At 51.3% G+C, this 25,155-nt stretch overlaps 1 protein-coding gene across 1 annotated transcript in view; it reads left to right on the plus strand.

Annotated features, from left to right (window-relative positions):
* The window catches only part of NOL10 (nucleolar protein 10), a 102,445-nt gene extending 92,261 nt beyond the window's left edge, over nt 1–10,184 (plus strand). The window contains exons 20-21 of the mRNA XM_004696029.2: nt 4,055–4,157; nt 8,997–10,184. Coding sequence (XP_004696086.1) covers nt 4,055–4,157; nt 8,997–9,116 — 223 coding nt within the window. The 3' untranslated portion in view covers nt 9,117–10,184. The remainder of the gene's footprint in view (nt 1–4,054; nt 4,158–8,996) is intronic.
* The last annotated feature ends 14,971 nt before the right edge of the window (nt 10,185–25,155 follow it).

Below are 25,155 nucleotides of genomic sequence, written 5' to 3' on the forward strand. Positions count from 1 at the left end.
GGGGGGGGGGGATTGGACACCCAGCTAAGAGTTAAGTGATGATTGCAGTCTCGGGTAGGAAGGATGAGGGCGTCCAGCGGAAGAGACACCCAGATTGTTCACAAGACTAAGAACAAGAAAGAAAAATGGGTGTGTTACAAGTGTCCGGTTCCTGATTGAATATCAAAGAGAAAGGAATCGATGGTGGGGGGATGCTGTGGTGTGAAAGGGCTCAGAGGGAAAGAAAGCTGGGTTTAAGGCAAAAAGTAGTGTGGTGCATTTTCAGTGCTCCGACAACACTTCTTGGTGATAGCCACCGTGGATGGAGGGAAGTGTAGCCGTGACTGCCGAGGGAGTAGGGCCAGCAGCATTGGTGCAAGAGAAAGCAGCCTGTCTTCTGTAGCTGAGACCGTGGAATGATCATCACTCCCCAAACGGATAGATGAGAGCAGGGCTGCCCATGGAATCCTGGGGGGATCGCCTTTTCCCCCTTGGGTCTGATATAAAAAACATAAGCCTTCCTTTAGAAAAATCAAGCCCATGCAAAGTAATACACAGACCTTCATCGGAATTATGTCTGTGCCGACCCCCGAAGGCCAGGCATTCTGCTGTCGGACGGGTGCTGGGTGGGGAACGAGAATGAGACTTGGTCGGTGTTGTGGAAGGAAAAGGCACAAGCCTGGAGAGAGTGTCACGGAGAGTGGTCACACGTGGCAAACGAGCAGAAAGGCCCGTGCGCCGGGGGTTGAAAGCGTCCTTGGGAAGATAGTCTGATGCAGTCTTCCTGGGACTTGCTTCTCAAGCAGTCAGACCAGACGTCTGCCGGCAGTAGACTGATGCCTGATGGGAAGGAGCTCACCAAATGCCCTCCTTGGGAAAAGCGCCCAGGGGTCTATGGGCTGCGTTTCTCCGTCCTCTTGGGAGTCCGTTTGGTGCAGCCTGTGGAAAGGCGACACGCTCCTTTCCATTGAATGTAGCATCTAGCTCTCCCAGCTGCTGTCTGCAAGCGTGCTTCCTGCAGAGGGATCATCCCCCACCCTCTGTGATCACCCCCATGTCCCCTTCCTCGCAGAGCAATTAAGAACCCCTCTCAGTCGAGGAGCATGATTTTTAATTAAAATGTTAATCTACGTGTGTGCTTCAAAACCTCAAAGAAGTAATGCATTCAGCCTCCCTGGGGCCCTGGGACATGTCATAAATAACTCGTTTGATTGTTCTCCTTGTAGTTTATGCCCATTGTGGATTTATTATTATTTTTAAGGTAGCCCAGCTAATAATTTAGGTCCTTTTCCTGAGAACTCTTTCCCCTTGTATTAAGTTCACCCATTTTAAACTCTTAAGCCTATGTATGTCTAATCTTCTTAGCAATCATCCGAGCGAGTCATCTTGCCCCATTTGGACCTGAGGGGACTGTCCAACCTCTGGCCTTTCGGTTAGCAGACAAGTGTGTCAGTGTTCGTCGTACCGCGCAGGGGCTGGCGAGATTCATAGCTGTGTCAGGAGGTGTGAAGTACCCAAAGGTGTGTGCCCAGAGACTGAAGGCTAGCCGGGGAGCAGAGGTCAGCTGGGTAGGGAGCAGGGAGGACGGGCAAGAAGAAGGGAGTCCAGGTGCTGGACCGCCAAGCTGCACAGCGATGGCTCAGGTGGTCAGGATGGTGTGCAGTTTGGCTTTCTGGATTTTGTGTCTGTTTCCATGGAAGGGTTCCGGTGTTCCTGCAGTTGTGTCTGTCTACCTTTTCAGTCGGCTCTGACCAAAATCACTCCAGACCAGGAGTAGGCACCCTGAGTAAACTGACTTTCAAAGGGAGGGAAGTGGGACTTGCTTTCATGTAGAAATCTCCACACACAGTCCCTGTGCGCGTCTGATCTTCTGCCATGGCTCAGCGTGTCTCTCCGAGTTGCCTAGACAGAACAAGTTTTTACAAGTGCACGTCCAGAGCTCATGGAGAGAAATCCAGAATGTATGTCCGCTAGCATGGAGGAAACAAGGGCATTCTTGAAATAGTAATTGCCCACAATTTACTTGAAACGTCGTTTTCTTCCCAGATTAGTGTTCTCTGGGTATCCCCCTTGTCCCGGTGGCTCTGAACTTGTTGAGCATTCTGCGGGCGCGGAGGGCGGAGTTAGGAAAGCGGAGAGCAGAAGCGAGCAGGTTGGGGATTCGCGTATGTGGCGTGTTGGAGCCCATTTACATTCAACTGTTGCATTCTCGTTAAAAGGGGAAAAAGCCTGAGTCTTCATTTCATAGTCGATCATGCGAAAGCTTGCCATTCAGAATACTAATAGAAGCTTCCTGAATAAAACTTTATCAATCTGGCCTAGTATGACACACGCCGGGAAACCAGACTCCTGGTCTTAGGCTTGAATCCTTTCTTGTGGCCTGGGGCCAGTCATTTACTATCTTACCTCCCTTTCTGCCATCTGTAAAGGATAAATACTTCTGTCTTGGGAATGTTGAAAGGATTAATTAGTTTGTCTGTAAAGAACTTTGAAGATGAAAAGTACTTCTTAATAACATTATTGCTTAGAAAAGAGTGCCACTTTTATGCTAACCACTTTATGCCTCAAATTACATAAAGAAGGTATGTTTAATCCCTTACTAGTAGTTAAGAATTGGGGATAGCCCTCTAATGGTGTGAACATCAATCCGGAGCTTGAGCCTCTCAAAGGGACGGGTCCTTTTCGAGCAGTAGCTGACCGTGCGCACTGGCACGACGCTGTCTCCTGGGTGAGAGGACCTTTCTCGGGACCCAGCCTCTCTCCTTCCGTCAGACCACGTCTTCCAGTGTAGCTTGACAAAGACGCTTTCACTGTGGGTGGGGACCGGGAGAGGAGGAGAAACGGAAGTGAGACCCATGTTCTTTTTCTCGTTTTTCCCCCTCCTCATCCTTCCTGTTTCACCCCGATGGTGTGCATGTGCTGCTGCCTAGGACATTTCTAGAAGGCTTAAAAGCTCACTGCTCAAACTGTGAAGAAATGTGGGGCTGCTCAGTTCTTTTCCCTCCTTTAAACCCAGTGAACAAAAACCGGCCAGTGTCCTGACATGATAATAAGAGGATTCTAACAACACCCGATACAGAATTATATAAGGAACAGTACATAACTCATACCAAGTTCAAATTTACTGTCCTGATTGGAAGGGAGAGGGTATGTTAATTATGCAAATGATAATGAAGTAACAGAACCAGCTCAACAGACCACAATCAAACTAATCAGATTATATGTAAAAATTTCTTAGAAAAAATGGGAGATCTGGTGAAGAACTGAGATTTAAATTTGGGAAATTATTTGTCAGAACAGTTTTTAAAGCTCGCTCTGTGGAGAAAGCGCCGGGATCCCGGGCGAAGCGGGTGGAGAGTGTGTTTGGCGTCTCCGCTCTGTTTTAGCAGTCGGTCTGGTGCGGTGGTTTACACTGTGAGCTGACACCTTGTCGGGTGAGTTAAGACCGAGTGGAAGAAAACCACATTGTTCCCGTAGCTCTGCGCTCCCTCCTCTTGGGCAGGGGCTTGTTTGATGCCCTCCAAGTCCATTCTGACTCAGACACCCCATGGACAGAGGCAGCTGCTGCCTTGGGGATCTCCGCTTGAATCCGCCCGAGAAAAGAGGTATCCGCAGGTCTTCTGTGCCACCGAGAAACCACCCAGCCGAGCTCTTCACGCTTGGGCGTCAGGGCCACCGCGGCTGTGCCCACGGGGGTGCATGCACTTCTCTTGGCCGTGGCTGAAATCAACATGAACTGTGTTAGCAGCATAGATGCTGATGGCCATCACAGCAATCGCCAGCATCCTTGCATTGTGAGTTCAGGAACCCCATTCCGCCAGATGAGTAGCAACCACTGAGAACACCGTCCTGCACTTCAGCGTGTCAGTGGGTGGTCTTGCTCGCACAGCCACTGGGTGTGAGTGTGACTCTCTGAATGCCCTACTTCTTTCCACTGACTTGTTCAGTGGATGAAATTTTCTGCTTGCCACATGTGTAGAGGGCTTTTTTTCATATGATCATCTTAATTAAAATTTGTTTCATGTGATAAAGTGTAATGCTAATTGCTGATAGCGTTCTGTTAACTTTTCTACAGTAAAACACTTGAAGATCGTTTGAAACTGGAAGCGAAAAATGGGACATTGAATATTTCAGACACCACTGTTGGCAGCAAGCAGTTGACGTTCACATTAAAGAAGGTACGTGAGTTGTTGTGGATTGTTCGTCCTGAACGCACAAAGGAAGAGTCGGCCGTGTGGTAGTGTTTCCTCTGTCAGCCCTTGGGACTTCCTTCCCAAGCTCTTCCCTGCAAAGGAGGCTGGTTCTGTCATTCTCCAGCATGCAGAGTTGCCTGACAGAAACAGAGCCAGGAGTGTTACAATCCAAATGACCCAAGAATTGGCACTGTTGCGGGGTTGGTGGTGAACCGAGAGCCGAGGGGTCTGGATCACGGAACGTTGATGCTCCGCGGTTTATCACTGAACGTTGATGCTCCGCGGTTTTTCAGCAGCGGCGCAGTTGCACGATCCTTGCCGCCACCTTCATTCAGGAAGGGGACCACCCGCAGAAGACTCCGCTTCCCTCTTAACCCATTCACGGCTGCGGGCTTGCAGGTGCGCAGAGCCGCTGGCAGCTCTGACTCTGTCGCTTCACATGGTCTTTTCGCGGCTCCTGCCTGTACTTGTGTCTGTGCTTGATCCATGCTGATTGCCACATGCTGTTCCGCTGGGTGAGTCACCCATGATCACTCCCTCAGTTGTCGGTCGCCACTTGTGAACCTGTGGATTATTGTCCCTTGTTAGGGACTCTGTGAAGGTGGCACAGTGTTTGCATGGGGTGCCTCTTCCTTCCTTTCGGTGAACATCCACTGGTGGTGGCTGGCACTGTTTGACCTTGACCTTCTGAGGGATGGCCACGGTGTTTAGAAAGTGGCTGCGCTGTTTTACATTCCCAGCAGCGGAGGGTGTGAGGATTCCAGTGTCTTCACGTCCTTACCAGCTCCCGTCCTGGCTGTCTGGCTGTCGGAGTGCGGGCTGGTGCCTCTGGCTTCTCTCTGGTGCTCAGTGGGATGGAGCATCTTCTCGTGATGAATTCTTTAATACTAGGTGTTATGAGAAAGAGGAAGCCCCTCAAGGAGATGGATGGACACCGTGGCTGCAACCATGGCTCCGGCACGGGAACAGTTAGTCGTGAGGATGCCCCGGCACCGGGCAGTGTTTGGTGCTGTTGTGCATAAAGCCCCCGTGGCGCAGAAACTACTCGTGGCTCCTAACAGCGGAACATTAACAATATTAAGGAGCCTTTCTGTTAAATCAGCCTCTGTGTAGAGCAAATTTGCATTCTTCCATGTATCGCTGAAATACTTGGCTTTGTAGTCAGGTAGTACACCATCCCGACCCTCAGCTTGCTGTAAGTGCTCTGTGCCCGTCGCAACACTTCTTGAAACTCTGGAGATGCTGCATGGGCATAGGGCCTCCGGGCAGCTCCAGGAGACTGTGGCCTGACTCCACAGCAGGTGCTGGCTCCACAGGAGACTCTTCTGCTCGTTGGAATGGGAAACCTATTGAGCTGAATATCAGTTGTAGTGTGTGGTAAGTGATGCTTCAGAAGTCTTTGTTGTTACTATTATTTTGCCGAAACAGCACTAAGGAACTCTTAAGATGCAGCACGAAAGTAAGATGAACTGTTTTTAAAAGAAAGAGACGTGTAGAATGGCGTTACTCTCAAATCCATCAGCATCTTTGAAACGTTGGGAGTTGTACCAAGTCACTCTGGATCGGCACCAAGTCGAGCTTGTTTTGTGTTTTATCACCCAGCTAACCAGATTTTAATTCCTACATCACAGAGGCACGTGTGTGTATTTGTTTTTAGAAATTTCCATCTGTTTGATGTGTGATATATTCAGATAAAATGTCCAGTTTTCCTCGTACTTTGATCTATACTTTAAAATATGTCATTATAATGCAAGAGGGGAATTCTCTGCTTTCCTAATGTTTAAAATGAGTAGAGGCAAAACTGGGATGAGAGCCTAAATCACAACTGGAAATGGCAGTGACAGAGCCCCTGGTTTGCCCTGTGCCGTGTGCACGTCCCTCCACCCTGCTCCCTCTCCGGGCTGAGTCACAAAGTGAGTAGTCAGGCCACAGGCTCCTGGAGAAGGAAAGGAGCACTTGGAAATGAGTTAATTGCCCCATAAATCGTAATGAGCCAGTCATGTGATGACAGTGTCTTCCACGTACAGCCGTTTAAAGAGCTGCTCATGAGAGCGTTTTTCTGCGTGGGGAACAGTGAGGAACGGTGGCCGCTTCTCCGAGCTGCCCGGGAGCCACAGAGATGCCCCGAGAGCACACCCTGCTGATCCGTTTGCCGCACGCCATTTTCCAAAGTGATTTGAAAAGGAAATAACTTTTTAAAGGGCTGCTCTTAAAAGCCACTGTTGGTGGATTTTGCAAGGGCTCGTGACGATGTCATTATCTGATCTCCTAGGGAGCGTACAGCTTCCTTGAAAGCAGTGGTTCTCCACCTTCCTAATGCCACGACCCTTTACTGCAGCTCCTCATGTGTGGTGACCCCCAACCATAGCATTATTTTTATTGCTACTTCATAACTGGAATTTTGCTACTGTTAGGAATCAGGCGACTCCTGTGAAAGTCGCAACCCACTGGGTTAATCAGTGTGTACTGAAGACCTGCCCTGTGCTGGGACGACAAGCAGGGTCCTCGCCGTCGTAATTCCACTCCGTGCAGAAAGACGGTGATAAAGAGTTTGTCGTTGTGGCTGGTGCACGTGCTCCCAGGGAGGACCGAGCCCGAGCATTAGCTGAGGGTGAGTGACCTGCAGGCCAAGCTGCGCCGATGAGTAAGGGTCCTGTGGAAGGCTGGCCTGTTCCGAGGTCCACACAGGTATCTGTGTGTCCTTAACATGGGGACCCAGGCTGAGAGTGGCCTGAAAGGTGACTAGGAGGGGAAGTAGGGGCTAGACCCTGCCAGTCCTGCAGGAAGTGGATATTAAAAGTTTAGTCTCGACCCTGAGAACACAGAACTCTCTGAAGTTATGTGCTTAGTAAGCAGAGGACTAACAACATTTTTACTTTTAAAAACCCTCTGGCTTGCACATGGAGAATGATTGGAAGGAGGAGAGGAGGCCCTTGGGACAGCGGCCTCTGCGGTGTTAGCAGGAGGGTGAGCGGTCTGCAGGACCCCTCCCTTGCCCCTCTCTTAGGGATGGGAGCAGCCTGGGAGAAGTTTGGAATGCTCTTGGCAGACGCTGTGTGGCACTCGAGAAGAAGCAGCGTCCACTGAAAAGGACCGTCCTTCAGTGCGACTCTCAGCCTCCGGCTGTGTGGCGTGCCGCCCAGCTGGCTCTGACTCGTGGCGGCCCGCTGGTGTCAAGGCAGGAATGTTCCCCACAGCAGGTCACCAGGCCTTTTGTCCCAGAGTTGCCTTCAAACCACTGGCCTTTTGTTTGTGGCTGCGGGCTTAGCTGTTGCACCACCAGGCCGAGCCAGGAGTGTCCTGGCAGAGGGGCAGTCCAGCCTGTGGGGGTCTTGCACTGAGGGTTATTTTAGGGGAGAAAAGCTATTCAACCCTCACCAGTGGGGTCACTGTAGAACAGAGGGCTTAATAGCTGAAGACGGGACAAGGGTGAGGCTGGAGGAGGACACTTGAAAGCTGCACTTTTACAGTGATTCTGAGTTTCCGCTGGCAGGATTGTAAATGTCAAAAAAACAGCAACCATCTGACAGATTGCGCGCGCACACACACGACAGCTCCCAGCCTTCTCCCTCCCTGCTGCCGCATCACAGCAGGTTGCTAGCATACTGTTGGGCTAGGCTTCCCTTCACTCAGCAAAAATAGTACACAACGTCACACACGGTTTTGGGTTGTTGGGTGCTACTCAGGCAGTCCTCATGCAGGGCGGCGCTGTGTACACCGCCCGCTGCTCCCATGATTGTAATGGTGTCTGAGCCCATCGGGGACTCATCTCCCCTGATAGCATGCCCAAAGGATGTGAGGCGGAGTCTTACTCGTCCTCATTTGTAGAGCCAACCTTTCCTGGTATTAAGCATTCCTGGTAGAACGTGTAGAGCCAACCTTTCCTGGTATTAAGCATTGCTTTTCCATCTCACTGGCCTCGACCCCTACCTCTTTACAAACATCAAGTGGCGATACCAGCTGGTGGTGAACATAATGTCTTTCTCCAAAGCTGAAACACAAATGAGAAAACTAGATCACAGTCGAGCAAGTGGCATAGGTATTGACAGGCGAGGTTCTTCAGCTTCCCCCCAGCAGTCTCGTCTCGTCTCCTTTCCAAGCAGGGCCCCGCCCCCTGCTAACAGTGTGTGAGCCGTACTGCCTGCAGGTAGCCTTCTCTGCACCGTCCCTGCGATCAGGAGACGGCTGGTTGTGGAAGGTCACGGCATCACCTGTGGCTGCATGCGCATCCTAATTATGGACGTGGGAAATTCGCTTATTCTTGGTTTGCTCAGTGTTTTTCGGAAGCACATTTTGGCCTCTGAGGGGAGTTTACTTTCTTTGTGAAACAGTGAAAACTCTTCAGGACCAGTTCTGGCGGATGGAAAACCAAGCTTGGATACGAGACTTTCAGTACACAGAAGTGCCGTGGTTCTGTTTAAGTCCGTGTAAGACACTCGTGGCTCTGGGTTAGAAGTGAAGGACTGTTCTGAACGAGAAGTGTGGGGCAGTTTGTGAGCAGTAAACAGCATGTTCTTTTGTAGGGATTTCTCTCTGAAATGCCCAGTACTGTTTGTCCTTTGGCTGGAAAGCCCACATAGGACTTGTAGTTCAGACTGGCCTGACAGGATAGATCTCCTCTAGTCAGGGCATCTTCCTACGCACGGACTGTGTGGTTTGAAGTGATGACAAGAGTGGACTTTGGTCCTTCAGCCCGACCGACCCTCCGCCCCTGGGCTCCTGTGGGCAGCGTCTCCCCTGCGGTAGGGGGCATTCTCGTGGCTATAGAAAAATGGAGTACTGGGATTTTCATTCTCTCTCTCGCCCCATTTTGTTTCTCCTTAGTCCGAACAGCAGAAGCAGCAGCAGGAGGCTGAGAAAGTGCACCGGCAAGAGCGGAAGAAGCTTCGCCGTTCAGCCGGTCACCTGAAGTCAAGACACAAGCGAGGACGGCCATTTCACTGACCTTGGACGTGTCCCCCCAAGACGCCTGTGTTCATGCTTCTCTGATCCCTGAGGAAGGTGTGTGAGAAGCACACTGCCACCTAACTACCACCCCGGGCGTAGCTGTTTGAGTTCCGTGTACGGTCCTGGTGCAGTCACTGAGGTACTGGGCTCACAGCTAAGGGTCATTGTACCCCGGGTGTGAATCGAGTAAGCTCAGTTACCATTTTTAGGATTGTGGAATGTGTACCACCCAATGAATGGCTTATCTTGGGCTAAAGGTGAAAGGTCATCACGTGCTGCTGCGGTGCCGTGCACACATGCACCTCGTGAACTTCAGAGATCTTCACTGTGCGCCTGGGTCGTGATCACTCATCTGACCCCCATGGGTGACGATGCCTCAAACAGAAAACACAAGGCGGCTTCATGGAAAAATTCCATTATCTTTTCATTCTACTTATCAGGAGTTTTTTGGAATTCCCCTAGCCGCATGTGCACGCCCCCCCCCCCCCCCATGTAATTTCTATCTGTATACCCCAGATTATTTTTAAATAAATACAGTAACTTAAAAAACACCTGCATGTCGTCAAGTCATGTAAATGACGTTTCTGTTCACATCTGATCGGGACAATGGTTTTGTCTTGTTTTTCCCCTCCCACTTAAGACAATGTGGACTAACTACAGAAATAAGAATAACTAGCGGGAAACCCCTGTTTTAGAGAGTGTTCACTTTGTCAAGAGCCCTGGGCACAGTGCGGTTACTGTTGGGCTGCTAACGCAAGGTGGGCGGTTGGAAACCACCAGCTGCTGTTGAGAAGGAAGACGAGGCTGGCTGCCGCCGGCAAGATCCATGGCCGAGGGAGTTGGAAGGGCAGCCCTGCTCTGTCCTGTGGCGTCTCTCTGAGTCAGAATTGGCTCCATGGCCGTGGGTTTGGGTTTGGGGTTCACTTTTTAGGGAGGGGGAAAATTTGAGAGGAACCTCAGTTCTGTTAGAGGGCCCCACGTGCCATAAGAAAAAGCAAATGTTTTATAACCTGATTGGACTAATGTTAACAGCATTCTTTTAAATACAAGTTCTGGAGTATTTTATTAAACCTTGGTGTTAATCTGGGTAGACTAGAGAAACAAAGCCACAGAAACTCATATGTATATAAGAGAGAGTTTTATACAAAAGGTAAGTATACGTTAAGAAAGCATCCCAATCCAGGCTAGTCCAAGCCTATAAATCCGACAGTGATCTACAAAGTCCTCCTCAAACCCCCAAAATACACGCAATAACACCAGCCAGCAGGAGGAAAGCCAAATTGGTGGGCGTGGAAGCATCTCAGCGCTGGCAGGGGGGTCCCCACCCAGCTGCTCCAGCACCCACGGCTGCATTGGGGTAGGTCCATGTGGCTTCTCAGGTGTGTCTTGCAGGAAGTGAGCCTTGTGAGCCTTGCCAGCAGAGGCAGAGAAGTAGCTAAGGCAGCTGCACACTGGTCTGACCATCAGAGCAAAAAGGCGAGGCTCACGGAGTCGTTTCTCGCTCTGCCCTTCAGTTAATCCCACATGTGTTTATTGGCCAGGTTTGCACAGTAAACCTTAACAGTCACAACCTACAACTGAAATCCCCGCAGTTCTTAGGGCTGTTTGTGTTTTCCGTCTCTCTTGGCTGGCTCCAAGAAGCAGGCTGTACGGAGAGGGGCGTGAGCGTGCAGGAAGGTCACTTAGGAAGCGCTGTCATAACCCTGAGGACCCCTGGAGGCCATGGTTAGAACACTCGGGTGCCAACAGAAAGATGTTATGTTGTTGGGTGCCATCAAGGCAGCTCTGACCCGCAGCGACCCCGTGCATAACAGAACAAAACACTGCCCAGTCCTGCGCCCTCCGCACAGTTGTCCCTGTGCCTGAGCCCACTGTTGCAGCCACTGTGTCCGTCCATCTCCTCCAGGGACCGATCTGCCCTGATAACATGTCCAGAGTACATGAGACAAAGTCTTGCCATCCTTGTCTCGGAAGAGCTTTCGGGCCATGCTTCTTCCAGGGCAGGTCGGCTTCCTTTCTGCAGGGCTTGGTACCTTGAACAGTCACAGGCCGCAGTGCAGACGCATCAGTTGTCCCTCCAGCGTCCTTGCTCCCGGCCCAGCTGTCACACGCATCTGGGGCAGTGGAAAGAAAGTACCGTGGCTTGGGTCAGGCGCTACAAGTAAGGCTGTTCAATAAAGTCTTACCCAGCAGACTGACTGAGCAACATGTCTTCTGACCTCTTGACTGCTGCTGCCAGGAGCACTGACAGGCAGTTTGAACCCACTAGTAAGTGGGGGAAAGGCGTGGCAGCCTGCTTTCTTAAAGCTTCAAAATTCAAAAAACCCTTAAAACTGTTGCCACTGAGGAAATCCAGGACAGATTATCCCTTCAGGACCAGTGGTGAGAGTGGCGATACGGGAGGGTCGGGGGAAGGTGGGGTTGAAAGGGGGAACTGATTATAAGGATCTACATATAACCTCCTCCCTGGGGGACGGACAACAGAAAAGTGGGTGAAGGGAGACATCGGACAGGGCAAGATATGACAAAATTAATTATAAATTATCAAGGGTTCATGAGGAAGGGGGTGGCCGGGAGGGAGGGGGAAAATGGAGCTGATACCAGGGGCTCAAGTAGAAAGCAAATGTTTTGAGAATGATGAGGGCAACAAATGCATGTATGGATTGTGGTAAGAGTTGTATGAGCCCCCAATAAAATGATTAAAAACAAACAAAACCGCTACTCAGAGTGACTATCTGGGTCTGCGACTGCAAATCTTTATAGACTGATGGTCTCCGCTTTCTCCCATGGAGCTGCTAGTTGGTGTGAACTGGCAGCTCTGAAGTCAGCAGTCCAGTGCTCACTGACAGCGTGACCAGCCTGGGAGCCCAGTGGGAAGAGCCCTGTCTGCCTGGTAGGGTTGCTGTGAGTCCGTAGTGACTTGAAGGTAATGGGTACGATAGCTTCAGAAACAGTTCCTGGAAAATGGGATTAAAAGACAATGGAGATTTCCCATGAGCTTATAGCTCAGCCGGCCTCAACCTGTGGGTCACAACACTCTTTACAGGGGTCCCTCGATTCATAACAGTATCAAAATTACAGTGATGAAATAGTAACGAATATAATTTTATGGTTGGGCATTGGGGGTGGAGTCACCACAACATGAGGAACTGTATGAAAGGATCTCGGCATTATGAAGGTTGAGGAATAGCCCCTCATAATCCTGGAGCCGCGGTGGCAGCTGGGGGCATAATGGCATGACTACAAAGTATTTGTGGTCTGAGCACTGACAAGATTGGAGTTGTCATTGGCTGATAGACCACAGCAGGCATAGGTTTGGGGTGAGTTAGAAATGAGGGACTCTGTTTTGGCCAAACACCCAAAATGGAATTCTTGATCATGTATTCAAATTCTAAAACTAGTACCTGCTCACTCACAATGAAGGCCGCCTTCCTCGTGAGAGCCTGTAAGGCCTGACGTAAGCTAGTCTCTCCTATAACGGCTTCATCACATTGACTTTCTGTTTCTAGAATAAACCAGGACCTTTGCAGTCGTACCTCCTGCCTGGAATGCCCTTCCTGGGGATAGCTGCATGTCTCACTCACTCATTCACCCACCCCTCCAACTCAGTATGGAAATGTCCACTCGGGAAGGTCTTTTAAAGTTACCACACCCACCTCCCAACGCCGCCCCTGCAGGAGTCCTGGCCTCTGTGCTGCCAAGGAGCCCCGGGACTGCGTGCTTTTGCAGTTGCATTAGGGCTGTTTCAAGCACGTACCAAAGACGAGGACCGTTTCATGAGCCCCCATATATCAATCACTTGCTCCCAAGAAGTAACGAAGTCTACCCCTGTCTATCCCTTCTATTAATTTGAAACAAAGTCTAGACCTTATTTTGTCCATAAAGACTTAATATTTACTCCCTTTTTGTTTGTGTCCCCCCCCCCCCTTAACAGAATGCAAATCAATAAGGATAGGGGTTTTGTTTCTAGGGGGCTAGGGTAAGTGAGGGACTGTTGTTTACATCTTGCATATCTAATTTGCAGAATAGTATCTGGCCTGCAGTAGCTCAGGAATATGTTTTAAATGAATAAATCAGATGAGAATTGAAATGTTGGATGTAATGAGCTTCAGAGGCTGAAAAGAGCAGTTCAGGGAAATGCAAGGGAATGGGACCTTGTGAGTGTAGACAATGATTTGGTATCAGAAAAGGTAAGCGGAGAGTTTTCCCTTCAACGGAAAAAAATACGCATATCTGCATGTTGCTGGGAATAATCCCTAAGGAGAGGGGAGAAGGCCGGGGCTGGGGTGGATTCGAGTGGGTGGGAGGTAGAAGTGGGGGAGCAAGTGGGCATTCTAGTCTGTTGACTCTGTTTTCTAACAAAATAAGGCCAAAGCAAATGCCTTCCCTGGGGAAGGGAAGTAGGAGTCCTGCACTACAGCCTTGGGCTCCGTCCCCACAGGCTGACACTGAACACAGCTGGCACAGAGCACCGCGCTTTTATTAGAGGACTCGGACACAGATACAGAACTAAGACGCCCAGAGAGCTTTCCTTCCCCCTTGTTTTCCTGCCTGCCAGAGTCTCCAAAATCCTACCTCTGTATCTTTTCAAATGTTTTCCTTTTTTACTTTGCCAAATAGGCCCTAAATATTTTTAACTTTGTGACCCACAACATATGTAATTTCAAAGTGTTGGGAAAGTAAACCTTGCAGCATGCACGCTGGTATTTTCCTGTTTTCTCCTGTTGTAGGTTCTTTTTTTAACCAAAAAATAAAAATAAACCATATCTGTTAGGCAGGGTTCTCTGGAGATAAACAAAACCAGCACACTTATGATTATATATAAAAAGGATAGGTTTATACAGTGAGAAGGAATATAACAGCTAATTAGTCCACACAACAGTACAGAGGGCTCAGTTCAACTCACTTTGGTGCAACAGTTAATGTACTGGAAGTCCTGCAACTCAAGTGAACTGCAGGCCCAAGGTCAAGGAAACAGACAGCGGAGTATTCCTTCAGGCAAGCCAGGCAGAGTCTGCCTGCAGACAGCAGGGTGGGTCGGCAATAGTCAGTAGCTGGGAGCTTAGCAAAGCAGGCCCGGAGGGGACATTGAACTCAAGCGCCGTGGCAGGATCCACCAGCAGCAGGCTCCATCCATGTACGCACCAGCAGTGTGGTGAGGCAGGTCTCCAAGAGCCTCGAGCTCTGGGGACACACGATCCCTGGGTTGGCTTGGACCACAGGTAGTGTAGCTCCCCAAGCATGTCATGACTGCTTTCTCTATGGTGATGGTCAACTGTGTGTCCTGAGCCATTTGGCCGAAGCCTTCATGAGAACGGTTTTTGGCTGTGCTCAAGATGAGTGGTTTTTAAAGCTCGACCTTTAAGTACTGATTAAATGCAGAATACATTTTATAGAAGGATGGTGGTGGTATTTTTAATAAGAGAATTTTAAAGATTTGGTGGTTCTTAGGTAAGCTTCGAATGCATTGAAATGTTGCCTGCGTTTTCACCGGATGGTTCATCTCCTCTGCGTGTGGGCTCACTGAGTCAGCAGCCCCTCGTGGCCCCTGACAGCAGCAGCACGCTCAGTAGACATTTGATCATTTCTTTCACATCCATAAGAAGTTTATATGTACAAGTTAGCATAATTATTTGTCCTTCTTAGGGAATCATGGAATTCATCTGTTCTTGGAGCTTCCTTATATTTAATTAGGCACATCCAGTAGTAGGATGTAAGACACTCGGCATACGTTTGAACGTGTAGGAAATAATTCCTGTTTAATAATTCCTATTTTTGAAATGCTTCTGCATGTCCATGAAAATTTTCCAAAATTAGTCAATGCAGTTTTAAAAAGTAGCTGGCCTTTACATGCAAATGAACAATTTGAGGGGCTACAGTGTGCCTCCGACCTAACACTTATTGTGAGGGGCACCTCCTCCGTGGATAGAAATCCATTAGGAAAAACAGCTCTTTTGCAGGGGTGCGAGTGTCTAAGAAGCCCGGTTCACCGGTGTGCAGGTGCGCCCCTCTGCTGTGTGTGTGTGTGTGTGTATGTGGGGGGGGGGGGCTGCCCATCTGCTCACTGGTTTTCCTGCCTACCAAGGTTCCCCAAACACACGCTTCTGTTCAGGAGGAAATGGTTATTTTCTAACAGTTCCAGGCCTCCCTCCTGACTGTTTTGTAAACCCAGATGGAACTTCAAAGCTGCAGTGCCAAACGCTTTCCTGTTGGGCAGGAGACCAGCTGGATCTCCCTTGGAGCCTCGGGTTCTTTCAGCTGATGGACTGATCATGAATCACAGGCTCGAAGGGTTTGAAAGGCTCTTGACATTTAGCTGGCTAAACCACCTGCCTGATTGGATTTCCCTCTAATAGTCCTTTCAACACCCTGTCCGGTCTCTGGTTCCACACCTGGGTGACAAGAGAGAGGCCTTCTGTCCAATCAATGTCAGAACAGACACCCATTGTAAGTTGACATTTGGGGGGGGTTGAAACCTTGGCACTCTTCCTCGCACCCGGGGCTAGTTCTGCCTTCCAGGTTCTCGGGGATGAGTTGGGATTCGCCTCTCAGGGCTGCTCTTGCCATTTCCTCCGTGCACGCTCATTCCTTTCATGGCTGGGACCCACCTGCACCCGCTCCCTGCCCCCATCACTCTGTGCTTCGCATCCGTGCACTTCACACCGCGTTGGGTTTTCTCTGTGTCCGTGTTGGTCATCTTCACAGTATTTCTAACCTGCTCCTGATGTGACTGCACACTTCACACGCTACAGCACGGCGTCAGCCTCACTTGCACTTGCTCTGGGAAGCCAAAAGGGAGGTGTGTCGCTGGCTTGATTGGGACCCTTGATTTATTGTGGTGGATGAGGGCTTAACGCGCCTGGGGGCAGGCTAATTGCATGCTGGTTATAGGCTGGTTTATACAGGTTACAGGCCTGTGGCAGGCAGGCAGGCTGGTGACATGTTGGTTACATGACCGACTGCGCAAGTCCGATGTTACGAGGTTGGTGCTAACAGAGCACGTCAGCCCCCAGCACACCTGGCCTTCCCCTCCTGGGTCTGGGGGCTTTGTGGAAGCTAGGGTTCTGAGTCCCTGGGTGGTGCAACTGAAACATTGCTTGACTACTCGCCAAAGGTTGGTGATTCAAACTCACCCAGAGCACCTCAGTAGACAGGCTCGTTGAAAGGAGGCCAGGGGAGAAGAAACACAGCAATGACAAGCAAACGTGTTAGAACTCGGGTTTCCAAGACCGTAACTCTGCAGGAATCGAAAGCCCTGTCTTTCTCCTGCGAGGGAGGGGCTGGTGATTTTGAACGCTGACCTTGCAGATTGCAGCCCCACGTGTCACCACTAGACTACCAGGGCTCCTTTCTGAAAACCTGCAACCCTGAAAATCCCATGGGACATAGCTCTCCTTTCCGCTGCACACCTCGGGGTGGGGATCGCTGTGAGTTAAAATCAACGAATCCGCTTGAGGGCAACTGGTCTGGCTTTTAGGATCCCATGTGCTTGAAGATGGGACATTTGGGGGAACAGGGCATGTGATGGGAATGGTTGATAAGTTGTTTACATCGTCAATTGCAAAATTGATCTGATATATAAACTCCCATCTAATTCACAATTTTAAAATATGTTTAATGTGTTTTTGTCAAGCATGACAAAGCCTACTTTGATTTTCTCTTGATTTTTCACACCTGCAACAAACATCTTTTGGTCTGATTTTATTTTTCTACCAGTTTTAGGATTTTGTTATCACTAGGACAGAAGCAACCTTGAACTTGGCCCCACCTTGGCTCTTCAATGGGGGTTCTCCGGCCTTAGACACAGATGCTGTCCGGAGTTGGCAGGGCTTTCTCAGTGCAGAACGCCCTGCCCTCTGGGAACTCCTGCAGCCCACCTGCCCCCTGCCTGGGCTTGCCCTGGCCGGACTCCAGCCTTTTCTGCACACCGACTGCAGTGCATTCTGGGAGCCCCAGACCAAGCTGTGGGAAACGCTAAGCTTTTAATGATGAATGGCTTTCAAAATCCAGGTTGGAGTCTGGTTGGAGCCAAGACATTTAACCCGTCTGTGCCTCGGTGTCTCCATCTGTAAAATAGGTTTAATAGTATCTGTCCCCTAAAGACTTCAGAGGAGGTTTGTGGAGCTTAATGAGTGAGGTCCATTAAACTCCTCAGAAGAAAGATGTAACTACATACAAAGCACTATTGTAATTAGGTTTCAGCTTCTTTAAGCCAAGTTGCATCTTGTTTTAAGAGGGTTACCATCACGACAAGCTTGTTTGAAAAACATATGTGTAAAAAAAGTATGGCTGTAAATCTCACAATAATAAGCAAATTTATTTCTCCTGGTTTCCATCGTAATTAAGAGCCTTATAACTCCTTGCCAATCGGCTTACATTGATAGCTGGCCATTACTGCCAACTGTTCCCTTGTGGGCCTTGCCCTCCCCTGTGGCAGGGGCCTCTCTACGGCAGCTCCTCAACACACTGTCGAGAAAGCCCATTTCGACTCAGTGCAAGCAGTTCCATGGGATGGGGTAGCACTGCCTGTTTTGGAAGCTAGCTGTGTACGGGAGTAAAAGGCCACCTCTTCTCCCACAGAGGAGCCTGTGGCTTCGAACTACTGGCCATGCAGTTCTGCCACCAGAGCTCCCGGGCGTGAACATGCAGCGAGCCGCACTGCGGAGTCCGTAAACCCCCAGTGGGCCCTGGGCGGTTGCGAGCTGTGGAGGATGGACGCAGGATGGTAGTAATACTCGAACTGATAATATTTGTCCATATTCTACAATTGACACTGCCGGTGGTTACCCTAATCTTACCAGGCTTTGTCCAGACACTCCGCAGGCATCATCTCCCTTACTCTGTGACCTCAGACTACATCCTTAACCTCTGGGCGCCGCGTGCCCTCATCTGTGAACAGGGAGCAATCACGGGGCCACCTCGGGGATCGTCGGGAGGACAGGACGCGCGCAGCTTATGCGAACAGCCATGTCACGGAGCCGCTGGGTGCTTGTTGGCATCGTGACTTCCTTTTCTGGAGGTTTCCCTACCTTGTGGCCCCCTGCTCTGCCCGCTCAGGACAGGAGCACCTGGAGTGGTCCCCGGGCACTGGGCCAGCCACGCCGCGTGCGTCCTCTGATTCAGGTTCAATGGCTAGCGCTCCTGACCCTCAGGCTCCGTGTCCACAGTGCTCGCTCTCAGGCTGACAACCTCAGAGGGGAAACTGAGGCCCGTGTGAGTCGGTGTGGCCGCCGAGGTGTGGCAGGTCTGTGATTGGGAGGCACCTACACTGCATGCGAGGTAACACGGACCAATCAGACTCCAGGTTTGCCCTTAGAATTAGAATGTGTTTGAGGGACAATTCTTGACAGGCCGATCCGCATGCACCTGGCTGTTCACGGGGCTTCAGACAGGTAATTGAAAAATTCTCTCTATATATATATATATTTAAATCTCATCTTCCCACAGAAGTTTTGAAGCTCCCTTGTACGTGTGGACAGAGCCATGGTGGCAGGGTGGGCTGTAACAGCCAGGAGAGTGGTTCAAAACCACACGCTGCTCTTCGGGATAAAGACAAGGCTTTCTGCAGTCTCAGAAACCCCAGGGGGCTGGAGTTTGGTTGGACCACCTCCTTTGGCTTTGTAGATCTTAGTTTCTTCTAGTAACCCTTCTTGTGCCTGATGAGCGAACATTCTATTCCGTGACCACATTGCATGCTGATTTTGTACTGTCACCCACACTCTACTTGTTTCGACAACATCGCTCTTCTTCCCGTGCCTGTACACCTCCCCACCAGGCTCCTAATAGTGTCCAGGGGGGGAAATCCTTATCACAAATGTCTTCCACCACATGGCCAATTTTTTACTTTTTTCAATTGACAGGAAAGACATTAGGAGGGATGATTGTGATTTGGAACATTCCATAAATGCCTAATCCTTATGCTGGGCGGGATTCGTTGGACCCTGACAGAGAACGGAAAGGCAGAGGCCAAGGGACTTATCTGTGACCTAAAGGGCCTCCTCTGGTCGCTGCTTCTCCTGCCCTTTGCTCCGAGGTGGCTCCTGGCTGTGTGGAAAGGTCTGAAGGTCTAGATTACTTTGTTCGTGCAAATGATGAGGGAGCTGTTTCTCCAGTTGGATGCCTAGGTGAGTCCTTCCACACCAGCTTCCAGGCCGATGGATTCTGAGAAAAATTTTTATCCTAATAAAGCTGTCGGGAGACACCTGATGCTTCATCTTGTCCATCAGGCTGCTGTCTTAAAATAGCCGCCAACCGGAGAGTTCACGTTCAGAAACAGGTAAGTGGGCACCTCATGGGCACTCAGCCAGGCATTCCCTAGGGACTCCAGCACACAGGGTGTTGTCTGATGAGCCTGAGTCCTGGGTCTGTGACATCACTGTGACTATAACTGCCATCGCTGTGGTTGTTAGGTGCGACCGAGACGGTTCGACCCATAGCGACCCTACACACAACAGAACGAAACACTGTACCATCCTCCCAATTGCTCGATTGCGGCAGCCCCTAGGTCAGCTTTTCTCTCCTGTGCTGCCGCTGTACTTGACCATGCATGAGGCTCTTCTCCAGGGACGGGGCCTTCCTGATAAACATGTCCAAGTACGTGAGACAGAGTCTTGCCATCCTTGCCTCGAAGGAGCACTCTGGTCGTACCTGTTTCAAAACAGACTAGTTGGTTCTTTTCGTAGTCCATGCTACGGACTTTCCATCCGTTTTTCCAGCCCCACAATTCCAATGCATCAATTGTAACTGTAATCGGTTTATATATAAAGGTGGTACTTGGACCTGGCCATTCCTGGGGAAATTTCCTTTATGAGAAAGAATGCTAAGAACTGGCCGATTGGCCTCCAGGACCTCCCTCTGGACCATGGACACAACGGTTATGTGGGATCATGGACCTCCAGCTGGGCTCCACTGGCACAGACCGGTTAGCACCTCGGGGTTCACTGGGCTGCTGGGGCGCTAACCCTCCTCGGATTCCAAAAGGAGCCAGACCTTGGACTCTCAGACACACCCCCATGCACCAATCTTTCTGGAAGCAAAGCTGTAACGTAGTGGGAACGCGCTCAATCCATGGCTTGGCCCATGAAGCGAATTAGACATGGGACTCCCCAGGGGCACGCAGCCACCTGTCCTCTTACATCCCGGACCCCCGAACCGGTCTTATCGCCCACGAAGCATGTAAGGCCATCAGCTTCCCCCTCGGGGTCTGCGAAGAAGGTTCTTTCCAGAGCCAGAATGCCCCACCTCAGGGCAGATCTCCAGCTGCTTGGGCCTGGTGTCATCCCTGCTACCTTGGGCCGTTTCCGGCTCTGTGTGGGCAAGGGTACAAAGGCTCTCTCTGGGGTTCTTCGGAATGGAGGGTCTGGAGTTTGTGAAGGAGGCTGCTTGGGGGGAAGACGTGGACGGACATGATTCTAAGGCGGCCTGTGAGGGAGACTCTCTTGGAAGTTCATGTCCCGAGCAAGACCTTGCTGACTGGGGTGCTGAAGAGAAGGCAGGCTGGGGTGAGCCAGAGGGCGCCAGGCCCTGTCACTGACAGCTGGAACGGGGTTGGGGAACTTTGGAGGAGGGGTTGGTGCCCCTGCAGGTGCCTGGATTGAGCCTTGAGACAAGCGGTGCCCTGTGGTTTCGGAGAAGGGGACGCTGGCACAAGACAGAGCCCCCAAAGATGCAGAGAGCTGAGCCCATGGAGTGTGTGTCTGTGTGTATGTGTGTGTGTGCGCCAGCCGCATGACTAGCCTCTCATATGCCTGTCAGGTCACCCGGGAGGTGCCTACAGAGGCCTCTGCGGTGTGTGGTGGTGGGACGGTGTTTGTACAGCCACCAACTGAAGGGCGCAGCCGGTCTGTGGCCTCCAGAGCTGACGAGGCTAACAACAGTGCGGAAGGCAGAGACCACTGGCAGGCAAGAGATGGGTTGCTGTAGGATGGAGAGGATCCTGAAACCGGGTTTGCTGGCGCGAGTTAGGGCTTGGCTTTCGGGTATTGTAGCAGACTCGCTGGGACCTACCTGTGGTTGGTGTCAGGTGCCGCCAAGTGCATTTAGACTCACATCGACTCAGGGTGCAACAGAACAAAGCCCTGGCCGGCCCGGCCGCCCTCACCACCGCTGTCCTGCTGGAGCCTGATGCAGCTTGTCAAAGGCCCTCCCCTGTGTCACGGCCCCATCACTTTACCAAGCACCGTGTCCTTCTGCAGGGACTGGTCGCTCCGAAGCACATAAGACAAGCCCTGCCCTCCTGGCTGCTAAGGGACCTTCCAGCTGTACTTCCTTGAGACACATGCATTTGTTCGATCGGCGAGCCTTTATTCTTCACCAACACTGTCGTTCAAATGCGGCGATTCCTCTTTGGTCTTCCTTCTTCAGCGTCCAACTCTCCCAAGCATACGAGGTGATTGAAGACACCAGGACGTGGGTCGGGGACACCATAGTCCTCAAAGGAGCAGCCTTGATTCTCAACACTTTAAAGAGGTCTCGTGCAGCCGATGGACCCACGGCAGCGAGTCATTTGGTCTCCTGACTGCTGCTTCTACGAGCATTGATTGTGGATCCAAGCGAGACAAAATCCTTGACAGCTTCGACCTTCTCTCTGTTTACCATGGTGTGACTTCTGGGTTCCCGTGTGAGGATTTGCAATTACTTCAAATTGAGCTGCAACATGAACAGCTAATGATGTACATGACTGGGGCCGTCAAGCGCAGTGGAAAAGACACATAGTACTCTCTCTGAGCCTCCTAGGGCAGAAGTGAGTGCCACGCGGGTGGAGAAGGCCTTTGAGATGCCAGCTCCCTCCCTGCCCTCGGGCCAGAGTCCTCCGGCTGCTCTGGTCAGATGAGATGGAACCAGGAGCTGTGGCCTGTGGAAGCCACCAATCCCACCAAATGCCACGTGGCTCCTAGCTGTCATTCTGGACCCAGGAAAGCTGGGCACAGCTTTGAGCCCTGGGGGTCGATACTAAACAAGTCCTGAGCATTCCAACTAGAGAATGAGGCTGCTGAGAAAGATGAACACAGCTCGCAGTGAACCACACAGGGGAACCGGGAGGTTTGACTGAGGCACGCTGTGGGCCCGCCTGCGTTCGGACTAGGTGAGAGGGGGCTCTGCCCTCCTACAGCAAGAATGCATGCTCCGTCGGTGCATCCGCTTCGATTGAGGACGCAAAGCTCACCCTAGCCCCGAAGGCCTCTCCTGAGAGGAGCTGTGTGGAACCCACGGGCTCAAAACACCCACAGGCAGTGTGGGCATTGCCTTCTCTAGTCTGGACCCCAGCCTGGGCGTGGTGATGGGTGAGGACATGGGGGACCCTGTGGGAATCGAGCATGCTAGAAAGTGCCAGCACCGGTGTGAGGACAGTGAGGCGGGCTGCCGTGCCCCTGCCTATCCCATGCTGCCCCTGGGACTGGCCGCCTGGCCGCACCACACTGTGGAGGCTCACTGGTGGGAAAGGAGGAGGGGGCGGGGGTGCAGGTGGACTGAGGCTGACTCTGTATTTCAGGAGGCTTTCCAACCCAGCCTACCCCTTCCCACTCCCCCCACCCCCCAGATGAAAGGAAACTGAGGCCGCAGCCAAGGCCCATAAGGAGGTGTTGAGCCTGGAGAGTCGGCCAGTGGAAGAGAGGGTGGAGCCGGTGTGCGCAGCAGCTAGCGGCTGGTTAGATGGGAAGCAGGGGGCCTCTAATTTGGAACCTTCCCCAGATCACAACCTCTCGTCCTTAGGGTCAGACAGACACAGGGACTCTTGTTAGTGTAGGTGAATTACAGAACTGTGGGCTTCTCCGTACCGATTAGCTGACACCTTCATTGCCAGGGAAAGGGTTGGGGGGGGGGGGGGTTTTTTTAGGGCCCTTTAAGAAATTTCTGCTGGAAAGTAATTATTTCCCCTCAGGATTTGGCCTGAGCAAATTGGGTCATTGCCTTTAACGTAGTCAAGCGAAGCAGCATCTAAAGATGAGGTGTGGGGGATGAGGCTGAGTGTCAGTACCTTCTCCTTTCTTCCAGGAGAGTGGAAAGGTTGGTGCTAGGTGCAGCTAGGTGGGGGCTGAGTTTGGAGACTAAGACTGGCCCCGCTTGCTCCTAGGCTGGGGAGAGTCCCAGGAGGCCCAGCGGGTGGCCACGGAGATGGTGGCGGGTGCCATCTGCGGGTCCTCTGTCTCTCAGTTTTGCTCCTCTTCAAATGTGGGGTGATTACTTAGACCCTTCAGCCTCAGGCCTCGCATGGGCCACCGCGAGCTCTGGCAGCTGACAGGACATCACGGGGCCGGGCTCCTGCAGGGGCTTTGGGTGAAAGTCTGGACGAGGGGGAGCGCAGACTGATGCTGGCACATGCCAGGAATTCCTGAGGCCCCTCTCTGGCAAGACAGTAAGAAGACCCACTAGAAATCAAGTGCAATCTACAATGCATCTGTGGTAGTTACAGCATTTCATGTCAACTTGATAAATAAGTGTCGGGGTGGAGTCTAGCCTCCCTGTGGGCATGGCCTTCTCATGAGGATTCCGGGAACTTGCTCTCTCTTGATTCTAGCATCAGAGGAGGCAGACCAGTCTCTCTCTCTCTCTCTCTCTGCTTTCCTGCTGTTGACAAGCCTTGAGGAGCTGCGTTGAGGAGACACACTTACTCTCTGCTTCACCTTCCTGTTGGGGAGCCATGCTGAGACCTGCAAGAGCCCTGGAGATGCTTCCTGGCCACTGGATCCACAAGACTTTGAACCCACTGGCCTGTGATCTTCTTGCATTTTGCATAGACATATGGGCTTGATGTGAACTGGGCTGGGTGTTACTCAAGGTGTAGCTGTTCCTTGATATAACGCTCTCTCTTACACATGCATGAGTCAGTGAATTTGCTTTTCTCGTTAACCAGGCCTATCACAGCATTCCAACCCCATTGCTCTCAAATGGGTTCCCACTCATAGTGACCCCATAGCACAGCGGAGAACTGCCCCACAGGGTTTCCCAGCCTGTAATCTTTAGGGAGGCCGACTGCCCCATCTTTGTCCCGAAGAGCAACTAGGGGCTTCCAACAGACACCCTTTCCGTTGGCAGTGAATGCTTAACCCCTGCTGTCACCAGGGCCCCCTTCATCTCTATAGGAAAGAGAAAATGTATAAGACCCATGTACAAACTGTGTCATGCTCACTGAAGGCATGAAGGAAACTAGAGAACACAAGTGAGAGAGAGAACTTGGCAGCTCCCCGAGTGGAGTCACGCACATCTTGCTGGGAGAGGACGCCCTCCTCTGCAAAATCATGATTTGTCCCAGTCCTTTGCCAGCGTGATGTTCTAGAAACCCCGATGAGATGTGCATGCACGTAGCTTTGCTACGTGAGTGTTTATACTGCTCTCGAAGAATTCCAGATGGGAACGTTCCCGGAGTGAAAGAAGACTTGTGGAAAACAAAACCCGGAGTCTGGATTGTATTGTCACGATGTAAGTAAGTAAAATCCTAGGGGGACTGAGGCGGGGGGCGGGCTGGGCAATAGGGACCACAGCCTGGCAGGACCAGGTCTCACTCCCCCTGAACGGAAAGAGCCTTCAGAGAGAGCCCACCTGGAAGGAGATCTGCCGGCCTGGACCTTGGGTAACTTGTCATCAGTCTGACGTGTTGGCCTGGGAGTTTCGATCTGATCCGTTCACACCTCTCAGGTACCCTGGGTTTAAACGCCTGTCCGCCACTGGCTGTCTCTGAAAACTTAGAGAAGCGGCTGGCATGTGCTGGATAGGGGTAGGGGGTGTGGGGGGTGGGGGTTGGCTTGTTTTGTTTTCATCTGTAAAATGTGCGTGAGTGTTTCTACAGCCCCCGCTCCCCCAAGGCTGCTGGGGCCATTTCACCAGATGAAGTGCAGAGAGTCTTAGGGGATGTCCCCCCTCCCTGCTCCCTCTGCCAACGGCTTTTCCTAAAAGAAGTCTGGCACCTGGTTGAGTGTAGAAATCCAACAAGTATTTGTGGAACACCAACTCCCTGTCTGGGTGGCCTGAGGGAACAGAACCCAGAATGTGCAGCGGGGTGTGATAAGTGCAGCCATGGGGGCGGGGGGAGCCTAAA

The sequence above is a fragment of the Echinops telfairi genome, unplaced genomic scaffold (assembly GCF_000313985.2).
Source record: "Echinops telfairi isolate 266 unplaced genomic scaffold, ASM31398v2 ScPeMD7_9;HRSCAF=40, whole genome shotgun sequence".
NCBI lineage: Eukaryota > Metazoa > Chordata > Mammalia > Afrosoricida > Tenrecidae > Echinops > Echinops telfairi.